This window comes from Trichechus manatus, unplaced genomic scaffold (assembly GCF_000243295.1).
Source record: "Trichechus manatus latirostris isolate Lorelei unplaced genomic scaffold, TriManLat1.0 scaffold00003, whole genome shotgun sequence".
NCBI classification, from domain to species: Eukaryota; Metazoa; Chordata; class Mammalia; order Sirenia; family Trichechidae; genus Trichechus; species Trichechus manatus.
Window position 1 is genome coordinate 28,226,827 of NW_004443939.1, and position 15,119 is coordinate 28,241,945.

The 15,119-nt window shown below is 35.0% G+C and overlaps 1 protein-coding gene across 1 annotated transcript in view; it reads right to left on the reverse strand.

The window, feature by feature from the left end:
* Positions 1 to 15,119, reverse strand: part of ADGRL4 (adhesion G protein-coupled receptor L4) — a 158,879-nt gene that overhangs the window by 39,799 nt on the left and 103,961 nt on the right. The window contains exons 4-7 of the mRNA XM_004369088.2: positions 9,418 to 9,488; positions 8,579 to 8,758; positions 8,282 to 8,465; positions 7,035 to 7,151 (exon numbers count right to left, since the gene is read on the reverse strand). Coding sequence (XP_004369145.1) covers positions 7,035 to 7,151; positions 8,282 to 8,465; positions 8,579 to 8,758; positions 9,418 to 9,488 — 552 coding nt within the window. The remainder of the gene's footprint in view (positions 1 to 7,034; positions 7,152 to 8,281; positions 8,466 to 8,578; positions 8,759 to 9,417; positions 9,489 to 15,119) is intronic.

The window sequence follows — 15,119 nt, forward strand, 5'->3', positions numbered from 1 at the left end:
TTTAGTTCTGGGTTGACAGAGAGTCCAGGGACCATGCTTTCTGGGGTTCCTCCAGTCTCAGTCAGACCATTAAGTCTGGTGCTTTTCTAGAATTTGAGTTCTGCACCCCACCCTTCCCCTGCTCCATCAGGAACTCTCTGTTCTGTTCCCTGTCAGGGTGGTCATTGTTGGTAGGCGGGCACTATCCAGTTCTTCTGATCTCAGGAGTCTCTGGTTTATGTGGCCCTTTCTGTCTATTGGGCTAATATTTTCCTTGTGACTTTGGTGTTCTTCATTCTCCTTTACTCCAGGTGAGTTGGGACCAACTGATGTATTTAAATGGCTGCTCGCTAGCTTTTAAGACCCCAGACACCACTCACCAAATTAGGATGCAGAACATTTTCTTAATAAACTTTGTGATGCCAATTGACCTGTATATCCCCTGAAAGCATGGTCCCAGACCTCTGCCCCTGCTACTCTGTCCCTTGAAGTGTTTGGTGGTATTCAGGAAACTTCTTAGCTTTGGTTTAGTCCAGTTGTGCTGACTTCCCCTGCAGTGTGTGTTGTCCTTCCCTTCATCTAAGATAAATCTTGCCTACTATCTAGTTAGTGAATAACCCTCTCCTTCCCTCCCCACCCTAGTAACCATCAAAGAATGTTTTCTTCTGTGTTGAAACCTTTCCTTGAGTTCTTATAATAGGGGTCTTATACAATATTTGTCCTTCTGTGGCTGACTAAATTCACTCAGCATAATGTCCTCCAGATTCCTCCATGTTATGTTTCATGGATTCATCGTTGTTCTTTATCTTTGTGTAGTATTCAATTGTGTGAATATAACATAATTTGTTTATTCATTCATCAGTTGATGGGCACCTCAGTTGTTTCCATCTTTTTGCTATTGTGAACAGTGCTGTAATGAACATGAGTGTGCATATATCTATTCATGTGACAGCTCTTACTTCTCTAGGATATAATCCAAGGAGCAAGGAGAGGGATTGCTGGATGGTACGGTACTTCTATTTCTAGCTTTGTAAGGAAGCACCAAATCGATTTCCATAGTGGTTGTACCATGTTACATTCCCACCAACAGTGTGTAAGTGTTCCAGTCTCTCCACAACCTCTCCAACATTTATTATTTGGTGTTCTTTGGATTAATGCCAGCCTTGTTGGGGTGAGATGGTATCTCACTGTAGTTTTGATTTATATTTCTCTAATGGCTAATGATCGTGAGCATTTCTTCATGTGTCTGTTAGCTGCCTGAATATCTTCTTTGGCAAAGTGCCTGTTCATATCCTTTGTCCATTTTTTAATTGGGTTGTCTTTTTGTTGCTGAGGTTTTGCAATATCTTGTAGATTTTAGAGATTAGATGCGGATCGGATTTGTCATAGCCCAAATTTTTTTCCCAGTCTGTAGGTTGTTTTTTAACTCTTTTGGTGAAGTATTTCAATGAGCATAAGTGTTTGACTTTTAGGAGCTCCCAGTCATTCAGTCTCTCTTCTAGTGCTTGTGCATTGTTACTTACGGTTTGTGTTCTGTTTATGCCATGTATTAGGGCTCCTAGCATTCTCCCTATATTTTCTTCCATGATCTTTATTGTTTTCGATTTTATATTTAGGTTTTTGATCCATTTTGAGTTAGTTTTTGTGCATGTTGTGAGGTATGGTCTTGTTTCAGTTTTCTGCAGATGCATACCCAGTTCTGCCAGAACCGTTTGTTAAAGAGACCGTCTTTTCCCCAATTAACGGACTTTGGGCCTTTGTCAAATATCTGCTGCTCATGGGTGGATGAATTTATGTCTGGATTCTCAATTTTGTTCCACTGGTCTATGTATCTGTTGTTGTACCAGTACCAGGCTGTTTTGACTACCGTGGCAGTATAACAGGTTCTAAAATTGGGTAGTGTGAGGCCTCCCAGTTTGTTCTTCTTCTTGAGTAATGCTTTACTTATCCAGTGCCTCTTCTCTTTCCATATGAAGTTGGTGATTTGTTTCTCCATCTCATTAAAAAATTTTATTGGAATTTGGATTGGGATTGCATTGTATCTGTAGATGACTTTGGGCAGAAATGACATTTTCACAATGTTGAGTCTTCCTATCCATGAGCAAGGTATGTTTTTCCACTTATGCAGGTCTCTTTTGGTTTCTTGCAGTAGTGGCTTGTAGTTTTCATTGTATAGGTCTTTTACATCTCTGGTTACATTTATTCCTAAGTATTTTATCTTCTTGGGGGCTACTTTAAATGGTATTGATTTGGTGATTTTCTCTTTGAAGTTCTCTCTGTTGGTGTAAAGGAATCCAACTGATTTTTGTATGTTTATCTTGTATCCTGATACTTTTCAGAAATCTTCTATTAGTTCCAGTAGTTTTCTTGTGGATTCTTTGGAGTTTTCTGTGTATAGGATCATATCATCTGCAAATAGAAATACTTTTATTTCTTCCTTACCAATTTGGATGACCTTTACTTCTTTTTCTAGCCTAACTGCTCTGGCTAGGATCTCCAGCACAATGCTGAATAAGAGTGGTGACAAAGGGCATCCTTGTCTGGTTCCTGTTCACAAGGGGAATGCTTTCGAAGTCTCTCCATTTAGGATGATGTTGGCTGTTGGCTTTGTATAAATGCCTTTAATCATTTTAAGGAATTTCCCTTCTATTCCTATTTTGTTGAGAGTTTTTATCATGAATGGGTGTTGGACTTTGTCAAATGCCTTTTCTGCATCAATTGATAAGATCATGTGGTTCTTAACTTTTGTTTTATTAATGTGATGGATAATATTGATTGTTTTTCTGATGCTGAAGCATCCCAGCATACCTGGTATAAATCCCACTTGCTCATGGTGAATTATTTTTTTGATATGTTGCTGAACTCTATTGCCTAGAATTTTGTTGAGGATTTTTGTGTCAATGTTCATGAGGGATACTGGTCTGTAATTTTCTTTTTTTGTGATGTCTTTACCTGGGTTTGGTATTAGGGTTATGCTGGCTTCATAGAATGAGTTTGGGTGTATTCCATCCTTTTCTTTGCTCTGAAATAGCTTTAGTAGTAGTGATGTTAACTCTTCTCTGAAAGTTTGGTGGACTTCTCCAGTGAAGCCATTGGGGCCTGGGCTTTATTTTTGTTGGGAGTTTTTTAATTACCTTTTCAATCCCTTCTTTTGTTATGGGTTTACTTAGTTGTTAAATTGCCTTAGTTTTGTAGTAGCTCAATATCACTGATATTGTATGGAACAACTCAACATCTAAATCTATTACCTTTAAAAATTCCTGTTGTCAAGTTAGGTCTTATTCTCATATATTTGTGGTACAAAATTTTGGACACTACATTCAGGACTTTACTTTTGTGATTTGCACTTGGAATTAGAAATTCTGGTTTCAGTCACTGATCCTACCTATGTGGCTACAGGTAAATCAATTAAATGGTTTGAATTTCAGACTTTCCACTTATAAAAGGATGGTAGTAATACTGTATCTACTTATTAGGATGGGTTGAGATAAAATTAAATAATATATGAGAGAGTCCTTTCTAAATTTTAAACACTATACAAATAGGATTGTTACACTTACTAGCTAGAAAGATTGTTTTTTTCAGACCACCAGGATATCATATTCAGTTGTTCCCTCAAATTTGTGACACCAGAAAATAATTTAATAAGCATGAATTAATCAAAATCATAAATACAAATGTTGGTAACATCATACAAAACAAAGAATTGTTACACAAAACTTGAACCATCCATATAGTTTGATATCACACTAATAAATAATATTCTTTGGATATGGTTACCATGAGCTGGAATTTGCCAAAGTGTGTCACTATCCATGTTATCTAAAAAAGCACCATAAGAGACATTGCTAAGGGCTTTGCTGAAATTCAGATACATTACATGGAACTTTTTTTTTTTTTTCCTGAACTGCCAATCTAGAAAGAAAACTTATAGCACAGAAAGAAATTAAAGTTAGTATAACACGACTGAGTCTAGTGAAATGATGATGATTCCAAGAGATGACAAGATCAGGGCCTGAAGCAGGGCCTAGAAATCTTTTAGGTCAACCTGACCTGGTCCAGCTGATGAACCAGTGCATGAAACAGTGACTTCTCAGAAGGTCCTGAGAGAAGACAATCAAAATCAAATGATGCTCCAAAATGAGGTGTTTTTTTTTTTTTAGATCTACTGATTACTGCTATCCTTTCTAAAGTAAAATATTTATCTAACATCAATTTTTGATTTTGAGTAAAGAAGCTGACTAATGTCACATAGAATACTGTATATGTTCCAATAACCCTTTTTACCTCCTTTCTGAATGTCATTTCAGTATGTGTCCATTCTCATCATTCTGAATCTTCTTCAGTTCCCATGATTTCTCACCAATTCTAGGCCTGATCTAATTTTTAACTGTCTAATAAGTTTTGTACCTTCTTTCGGTAAACTACAGTTTCATTCACTAGAGACTAAGAACTTGCAGGGTAATTTCCTATTGTATCATCATCAGTCCTTCTTCACCTTTTCTTCTTTACAATGTTTATTCTAGTCTTTTATGTTCTCTGTTTTCTCTAGTACATTTTTTTCCTGCTATCCCCAAGTAGAGCATTCCTATGAAATCTTTCGTAAGCCTAAATGGAGTAAAGCGAAGAAGAAATTACTATTAGTTTATAGGAAAATTTTTTGAGCATTCCCAGACCCTACCAAATTATACTAAATAAAACCTAAAGTAACACTAACATATAGTAAAAGCAGGAATTATATGATAAAAGGAGCTTGGCGACGTCATTCTTGCTTAGTTTGTGCTATCTCTTTAATGGCTAGCTGCAAAACAAACGCTGAACGCTACTGCCGCTTCTCATCTTTTTTCGTAAAAGCAAAAACCTTCTTTGGATTTCTTTCAGTTAGTGAAAATAGGTACTAATGTAGGTCTTTAGTAAAAGCAAAATAGCATAAAGTGAACTTCCGAAAAGCGGGGGAATACCTGTATCTATTGTTACCATCTTTTTCCTAAGAAGAAGATATAGTGTAGTCTTCAATTCAATGAAGAGAACATTTATTTAAGCACTTAACTTAGTGCAAACCAGTGTGCTAAGTTCTGGAGAGAATACAAAAATAGAATCTGCAATGAATTATAACTCCTTAGAGAATCATTGTTTCCAAACTGCTTCATTGCTATTTTCACTTGAGAATAACTAAAGTACACCTTCTCAATCAGGATTTATACGCTGCTATATTTTGTCATTTACATATTATCCCAATTTCACAAGTAATTTAAAAAGCCGGTATGTACAATCTTTTTTATTATAAACTGTAGTTCAAAACATTGGATTTCGTTGTGCTCATCCTCAACTCCTACCCCCCTTACTCTTCTAATGCAGTCAATTAATAGGATTTTAAGTCCGCCTGTACCTCCATGGACCTCCTTGATCTTGCTACTAATAATACTGTGCCAGTTTTCACTAATATGTGTGTTATATTAATGTATTTTGTCACTAAAAGAATGATAACATGAGAATATCACTGAGTGGGTTTAATCAGTCTGTTAGACTTGTCCTTATTTTTAACGTATAACCTTGAGGAAAACAAATCTTATCACACTGCTTTCTTGAGTGTTGACATGACTATCCCTTTCAAATGTCAGAGTTTGCATGTGGATCATTAAATGTAACAGAGCTACCATACAATCAGAAGGATCTCTTTGAGATATCAGTTCTGTGATGATTTCAGCATCTGTTACTGTGATAGGTATTTTCAATGTCTTTATTCCCAACTGTTAAACCCTATTCAGATTGTCTTTGAAATTTCCACAGTGTAACACATTCTTTGAATTTGTTCCTAAATATTATATGTGTACTTGGTTAATTAGAATATGGTGTGATCAGGTAAGAGGCATGGGTTGGATAGTGATATGGCTGCATTATTTTTGCTTCGTTTTATGGTGACAGACTATTGTTTCTTGCACTTTTGTAGAATATGGTAAAAAAGAATGGACAGGATAATGTTGATGGATTAGGGGGCAAAAAACCCACATCAATGCTGTAAAAATGCAAAAAAGATGTTTTTCTGAGGATGAATGCGCAGCAATTTTGGACAACGCATCTTTTATGAAAATTTGTCTGTCTATACATAAGTCAATCTGTACGCTGTTTTACATATTTTTTCATTTGTATTTCTGACCATCCATGCATTCTTTGAGAAAATATCACAATTCATATATTTCCTGGGTAAATTTTTTTTAACCTATATTGACACAACAATAACCAAAAGAACTCTACTATCAGCAGACACTGTATTTAAGAGAGCAGACAAATGGTTAGATTAAAATAGGAGCTGTTTGCTTGCCTCAAACAAGCAAAGAATAAAGGAAAGCTGGTCAGGGCTCATTTTTTTGTTAACTCTCTCCCTTCTAGTACTGGTTCTGCATTATCTGAGGATGTGCATGAAGGCAAGTCCCTTCTCTGTACCACAGTTGCAATATTCATAAATTGAGAAATTAGGTCATATAACTATTAAATTGCTTGCCAGTACGACTGTTTTCTGATTTTTTTTTAATTTTTTCAATTCCAGAGTCTAGTTTAGTTGAACAGTTTACTGTGCAGAGAATAAGATGACAAATGGAAGAGAAGTCACAGGCCTGGGCAATAACCTTGTCTTTTTAAACATTATCTCTATATTTCTTCTTTACACAGCCACAAACTTAGTGTCACAATGAAGAATATGAAGAATTACTGAAGAAGAAATATTAAAAGAACTCTATGCAAATTATAACATCAAGTCACTGGTGCACAAAGACTAATAAAATCAAGTTCTTTTGTATCTTTTTATACAATATCAGTCAGTTATAGAGGTTGGAGGTAAGACTAAAAGGATCCAGACATTATCAGCTAAAACTATTTCCAGGTATTTATAGCAGAAAGAAAAGTGCAAGAACAATGATGAAAATTTTACATGTAAACCTCAAATATTTTGTATATAGAAAATCACAGGTATCATATGTACATATAAATAACTGAATGCATAATATGTACTTATTGCAAATTGTAACACTGCATATAAAATATTGTCAAAATCCTACCATGCGAATTGTATGCCGCTTTTCTCTTTGGGAGTATGCTTATATAATCTCCATCCACGTTCATTTGGGGATGAATATGTTGCATTTGATGTGAATCAAAAAAGAAAACTTTGAGAGCTGAAACAAACCATGGGAGTAATAAGTTCTTTGAAATTTGTTTGATCACTGTATTTATTTCATTAGAGACAATTTTACCCATCATTATTGCACTTCAACTTTTTATTTATGGCAGGTTGAATGAACATATTTGGACATTATAATTTATATCTTAAAAATCTGACTCATTTTAATTTTGGGTTTCACCATATCACTCATGGTTTAATTTAATCTTTATTGAATTAAAACAAAGATTTTACGTATATATATATATGTATATATACACATACACACATACATATATATGTACATACTCAAGGGAGCTATAAATGATAATTACTAAAGCAAAGACAAGCAACTGTAATGTCTTAGAAGACGGTGTCTACAATATCATTTACTACATGGAGAACGATTGAATTAAATTCTTGAGTCATAATTCCCTTACTGGTGACTTTTCATTTTTTTCATGCAACAATATAATCAAGAATGTAGGGCTCCTATATATTATTCACAAGCTTGCAGTCTTAATTTTGAGTGAGTGGTGAATTCTGAAGAGATAATGACTTGTTTATCTGTGTTGTATAGCAAGCTACCACCCTAAAAGTGTAATAAAGGTGTATGCAATGATTATTTCAGAAACGTACCCCGTTTCTTCAGAATTTTACAGGCATTCTCAAATTGATTCCAGATGCTGAATGTTTTACATGTGAGATTGCAGAAAGCAGGAAGAATTCTAATCTATTACGCTGATTGCTTCATATTATTAAAAGGCAATGAATTCCTAAAGATAAACTTAAATACAGGACATGTAGAGGATCTGTGTGTAACTATCACTGGCTAAGGTAGACCCCAAGTCATGAGATGACTGATTCAAAGTGACAAGGGGGTAACATACTCTGAGTGTTTAAATGCTAAACAGTTCAGAAACAGGAAAAGGTGGAGATGACAGGAAAGGAAGCAGCACTTATATATCTGTCCTTTTTACCCTTACTACACGCATATCATTCGTGCGATATGCATCATTATTCATTTCTCCATTGAAAAGAAAAACTATCAATTTAATCAAAAGTATTTTAAATACCTTTTCTCCCCATTTTAGGATGGCTCATTTGGGAAGTACTATTGCTTTGAAATTGACCTTTGCTTCTTACCTACATCACTTGAGTTAGTATCTAACTGAGTGGTCTTTTGGAAGTTCTGAGATATGCTTAAAGTTACTTGTTCAGCAGTGTGCATCAGTTTTGTAAGATGAGTTTTCCTACTGTTTGTAGATAATTTCTTCCAAGCTATAAATGTATCCTTTTGAACAAAATTATTCATGGTTTTTCCAAATTCCTGTAAGGGAAAAAAAGTGTGTCTTTTAAAATGCTGAAATTTTACACCAATCATAAGTGTAAGGAAAAATTTAAAGCTCAATTATATAAAGAGTTAAAGCTCAATATACTTACAGTAAGAGTTGAATTAAGAAGAGTGTCCTTGGCTGAGTTAGTGCTATTCATGTAACCTAGAAATGAGGATGATTGAGCTAATATTTCTATATATGTAATTATATCCATTGGTGAAAGATCTTTGACAGAATTTCTATAGACTTCTTGTAGCAAGGCCACAGGTTCTCCTATGGGTCTAATCTGAGCAAAAACGGGTCCAGAAAAAGGAAACCAATTTAGAATATTATGCACTTAAAAAAAAAAAAAAACTTCTAAAATCACTCCATATTCTTTAACATAGAACTATCAATTGTAATTTAATTTGATTAGATTTTAATCAACCAGAGTAAATTCTTTACAATATGATAAAGTAGAAATTTCCTTTAGCTGACATTTAAGAAGTCATATTGAGATTCAGGCTTTCAATCACATAATAATAATTTTATAAGAGTCCTACTTTATTTACTCTTTGAAATAAATATTCATTCTGAAGTACAAAATCCAGTTGCATTCAACTATGTCTCTGCCTTAAAATGTGGGTAGGGGCCTGGGGTCAAAGGAAATTTTTCTATTTTATTCATCAACTTTCTTTACATGTTGAAAAGAATTTTCCTTTATACCATATAATGGAAAAGTAACATAAATTAAATACATAAAAGTCTTCTTTAGTACTTTGGGGATTTTTAAATTAATCCTATCTGCAACTTAAACAAATACTTAGATTTCTATACATAAACAGTTTCACTTCTACCTGAAGTTCAACTGCTTGTTACTATTCTGAAAATGCAATATTGGAAGGATATTAACTGAAAAAAAAGTATTAAAGTAAAATAGCTTTTTAATTGAATTAATCTACTTACCTTTGTTAAAGTTTTATTAATATTTGCAGCGATACAGGCATTATCTAAATGGCAGTTTGTGTTCATATTTCCTGTAGAAAGGAAAATAGATTATCTAGTTTCTTAAAATATTTTTCCTAAGCTAATCATATTTATTCCAATAATTGTGCACACTTATCAAAACAAATAAAACACATTCTTTAACGCTTCTGTTTCCTTTTCATTTTTAGAATACACAATATTTTATGGATAATGGAAGAATGTAGGTTTAAGGAATAGGATATGTTAAAATACATACATAAAATATGTGTTCTACATCTTCCATTAAATAAAATATTGCTCTTTCTTTTCTTAATTCATTTAATAGAAAATAAAGGAGTACTAACACATTTCTTGGAAGATGTAGCTCTTTAATACTTCACAACTCTGCAGCATGCGTTTTATTTCACTCTTTGACAATACATAAAATTTAATAATAAAATTTACCTTGACAGTAAGTGCCATCATTAGGTTCGAATCGTAAATCTCCTGTAGGTGTCTGATAACCTTCCTCACACGAGCAGTTATACCCACCATCCACATTTTCACACACCGCGTGGTCACCACAGGCAACTGATTCACTGCATTCATCTATATCTGGAAATATTTGAAAATTAAAAACTTCATTAAATGCTTACATAGTTGCTAACCTGTTGATAGTACTACATATGGTTAGTGATTTCATATCAAATTTTATGAGAAAGCAAAAAACAAATCCTATCATTTAGAAAATGACAAAAACTGTACATTTTTTTTTTTTTTTTGACTCTGATTTGGCCAATCCATTTTGACAGAGTATTGAAATGTTCATGGACCAAACTCTTAAATTATTTTCTGAATTTCATGATTTATCAACAAGATCATAAAGTATTTTGCATCACTAAAGATGTAGCATTTATTCCTTGTCTAAGTTACCTAATGCAGCTATAAAAGAAATAGCACAAGTGGCTTAACAAACAGAAATTTATTTTCTCACAGTTTAAAAACCAAAACCAAACTTGTTGCTGTCAAGTCAATTCCAACTCATAGCAACCGTCTAGGACAGAGTAGAACTGCCCCACAGGGTTCCCAAGGAGCAGCTGGTGGACTCGAACTACTGACTTTTTGGTTAACAGCCATAGCTCTTAACCACTGTGCCACCAGGCTTCTCTCACAGCTTTGGAGGCTAGAAATCTGGATTCAGTGTGCCAGCTCTAAGGCAAGGCCTTCTCCGTCTGCTCTGGAGGAAGGTCCTCATCTCTTCCTGCTTCTGCTCCTGGGCAATCTTCACGTGACTTGGCATCTCTCTTCCCACGTCTCTACTTCTTATTTGTTTAATCTCTTTTATATCTCAAAAGATATTAACTTCAGACACACCCTGCACTAATCCTGCTTCATTAATTCAACAAAGAAAACCCATCCCCAAATGGAATTGTAACCACAGATATAGGGGTTAATATTTACAACATATTTTGGGGGACACAATTCAATCCATAACAGTCCTAATTTAATAAAGACCCAATTTTTAAAAGACTCTTAAAGCGTCCTCGTTTTCTAGTATTAAACTAAATTGATCATAACAATTCCTCCTTGGAATACTTTGGGAGGAAAAAAAAGAAAAAGACTGGCCCATTTTCTTTCCAAAGCTTTATTTTTTGCATGTAAGTTAGCCTACAGACTACAGCATGGTATGTGATTCAATTCCCTTAAAATTTTACTGTAACTTATTACTTCTGTTCAAGTTATATTTTACTATGGTTATTAATACACAGCTTTCATAGATAAAGTAACAAATTTTACAGAATTAAATCTTATAGTTTCATTAGCCATATATCTAAAGCACAATTAAGGTTCTAAGTTTTAAATTCCCATAACTCATAAAATTTTATATACTGCAGTGAAATATGCTTTAGAATTATAAATGAAGTATAAATACTATGTCACTATAAGGAATGATTCCAGGAAATGGAAGAATCTAGATCATTACTTTAAATTAACACAAAGATTTTGGTATTCCCGGCTCAGGTTCTGACATCATAGAGGTGCTCCATGTTAGCTTAATTAATAGAATCATCCTGTAATCTTAAAACCACAGTTTGATTTTTTAAAACTAATAGAGTGGCACAATACTATTTACTGTAAAATCAAAAGGGGGGGACAATCACAATCAGTCCAATTTAAAATGTCATCTAGACAGTTACCGTAAATGCAGCTATTTCTATTTTCTTACTTTAAAAATGCGATAAAGGCACAGAAAAAACACTAAAACTCACAGCACCAGAAACAGGGACTGACAAGTGATTCTCCTGCCAGATTCTTGAAGAAATATCTACTCACTAGAAAGGTGACAGTTTAAAAAGACAATTAGCAGCTGAGGCCTAAAAGAAAGTTAGAAAACCCCTTGTTCTTCAGCCAACAGTACATATTCAGCCATCAAGCTGACATCAACTCATGGTAACTGTGTGTGTGTCAGAGTAAAACTATGCTCCATAGGGTTTTCAGTGGCTGATTTTTCCAAGGTAGATTATTACCAGGCCTTTCTTCTGAGGTGTCTCTGGATGGACGCAAACAGTCAACTTCTTGGTTAGCGGCCAAGTGAGCGTTTTAACTTTTCGTACCTCCCAGGGACTCCATTCTAAACATACCACTCCACAAAAACAAAGCAGGGAGTGAGCAGTGACAAGTTGATTCTTGGGATATGTAGAACCATCAAAGAAAGTATTTCAGGCTAGGCTAGAGCTAAAGAGTCGAGGTCATAGTACAGACTAGAGTTACTATTTTTCATGACATACATAAAGAAAGAAGATAAGGAAAAACAAAAACTAGTCCTTTTGGAATGGTGCTGCAGAAATAACATGTGCTGTACCCCAATTAGGAAAAAGCCCCAATGAAGGCTTGAAACAACCCATAAGGTATCATAAGTAGAACAATTTATTTCATAGGTAAGGAAGCTATCATATTCCTCAAATACCCAAGGTTTTTAGATTTAGATACCTTCTATGGTTAAAAGGAAATTTGGTGTTGATTTCTCTCAATGCTCAACCATTTAAATGTGTAAGATTTCTTAGGAATTTCATCCCAGATCCAGTCTCTGAACAACATAAAAAATCCTGGCCTTACAAACTCAATTTCACTTCTACTTCTTATACACAAGCATACACAATCTTGGATCTCGTAACTGATCGTGTTTCTGCTTTTGCTTGTGCCTTGTCCATACCTTTGGTGCTATGTTAGGGTCCCTGCTCTAGTTCAAGCCCTTTTACCACCACTCACTTGGCTAGCTGATAGTGCAGTATGTCAGCCCTGTACCAGGTAGGACATTTTATCTTCTGAATTCACCAAGTGACAATATAGTTATCTATAAAAATAATAAGGAGGTATTTTGGAAGACTAACATTCAAGATTAGGGTTATCCACTTTTTTTATTCCAACTCCAGAGGTACTAAAAGAGTATCTAGTTTAAAACCTTAATCATCATGTCAAAGTAATATTTTCAAACCTTAATATCTCATTCAAGTACTGTTTTCCAAACTTTTGTCTGGTGCAGTCTTGTTTTCATAACATTTTACTAAAATCTAGAAGCAAGGTTTGATGAATTAGATATCCTTCTCATTCTATACCTCAGTAAGATTTAACACAGAAATTAAAAAAAAGTTGTTAAGAGCTTGGCTGCTAATCAAAAGGTCGGCAGTTCAAACCCACCAGTCACTCCTTAGAAACCTTATGCGGCAGTTCTACTCTGTCCTCTAGGGTCGCTATGAGTCAGAATGGACTCCACGGCAATGGGTGTGGCCTTTTGCTGTTGTTGTTAAGCTGGGAATGGGGTGCATGAGGACTCCATCTGGCTATGTGCAAGGATAGTCAAAGAGCTTCCACCATTCTCAGTATATCATTCTATGCCCCTTTGCTAACTTGTAATATAGAGAGAATCATAAAATGTTGAAAGAGCATCAAATGTGATGAAACTGGCCTAGCCAAAATGAACGTGACCTCCATTTTGCAGCAAGATTCACACTAACTTCTCTTTCAATCCCTTGCAGGGCCTGATTGGCTTGGGTCTAACAAATCTACTTGTGTCTTCCTTTCTACAGGAAAAAGGCACTAGATTTGCTAATTACCAGTTGCCATTCAGCCAATTCCAATTCATGGAGACCCTATTTGTGTCAGAGTGGAACTGTGCTCCATGGGGTTTTCAATGTCTCATTTTTTGGAAGTAGATCGCCAGGTCTTTCTTCCAAGGTGCCTCTGGGTGGACTCAAATCTCCAACCTTTCAGTTACCAGTCAAGCTCATTAACTGTTTGCACCACCCAGGGACTCTGATTTGCTAATCAGAAGACCTTAATGCAAATCCTGACTAAAACTCATTAGCTGTGTGACCTCGTGTTGTTGCTGTTGTATGCCGTAGAATCAATTCCGACTCATAGCAAGCCAGTGTGATTGAGTAGAATCGCCCCATAGAATTCCCTAGGCTATAATCTTTATGGGAGCAGATCGCCAGGTCTTTTCTCCCATGGAGGTCGGTTCAAACTGCTGACCTTTCAGGTAGCAGCCAAGCAGTTAACCAAAGAGCCACCAGGGCTCTAAGGGACCTTGTGTAATACTTTTAAAATACCTTCTAACTCAAAACAGTTCTTTTTCATAATAAATGAGGAAACTTATGTGAAGATGTTTAGAATAGTGCCTAGGCTGTAGTAGTACCTGATAGTGTAACTGGAAAACCAGGACCAGTGATTCTATTCACATCATGTATTTTCTTAATGGCAGGAACACCATGAATAAGTAGGCTTGGAGAAAACTGATTGAAGATGAATTTCTCCTTAAATTGATATGCCTTGGTAATCCTCGGAAATGTAAAAGAGAAAAGGAACTATCACCTCCATCTTCATGAAAGCTAAACTGTTACTATGCAATTGTTTCAGTCAAGTTAGAATTGACATACCATATTTAATATTGACTCACTTTTCCCTCTACCAACCTATCACTAGATTATTTCCTGACAACTCGGTATCACTAAAGGAAAGCACTCCAAAACAATCTAAAATCATTTGCTACTTTTTCATTAATAAGGCTATGCTTGTTTTTCCCATATACAACTAGTCAATCCAGCAGTATTTTATCATAATCTTTCAAAACATGACATAATTTTTATAATTATTATTAATAACTGAGCTTTCCAGTACTGTTTAACTCAAACTCCAAATAAAAGATAAAATGCTTAATTGTTGGAAATAATTTGCAAAGACATAATTCAATGTTAACATTATTCAAAAGTCATGAAAAAAAAAATGTGAAATTACCGTATAGTACCTAAGACAAGTAGGTCATAAATATTACAAGTAGTAAACATTGCTCTAAAGCACATAGTAAAAGTGAAGGAGTTGTTGGGTTCTATTCATTTGGCCTTAGAGAAAGTCACTTTACCATTGAATGTCTCACTTCCCCCATTTGTGAAATGCTGATCTGGAACTAGGTCTCTCAATTGCTGAGCATCTTTAGTTCTGTGTTACTCTGATTCCAAGGGGAGGAAAAACACACATGGCGTTAATTCTCACATAAAGCTTGAGATTCAAAAATAACTTATCTGGAAGAGACTCCGGCAAGATGGCGGTCTAGGCAGAAGCACCACGCCGTCCCTCCACAACAAAGATCCGAAAAACTAAGCCAAACAGAGAATCAACAATCCTGAAACCCTAGAACATCAAAT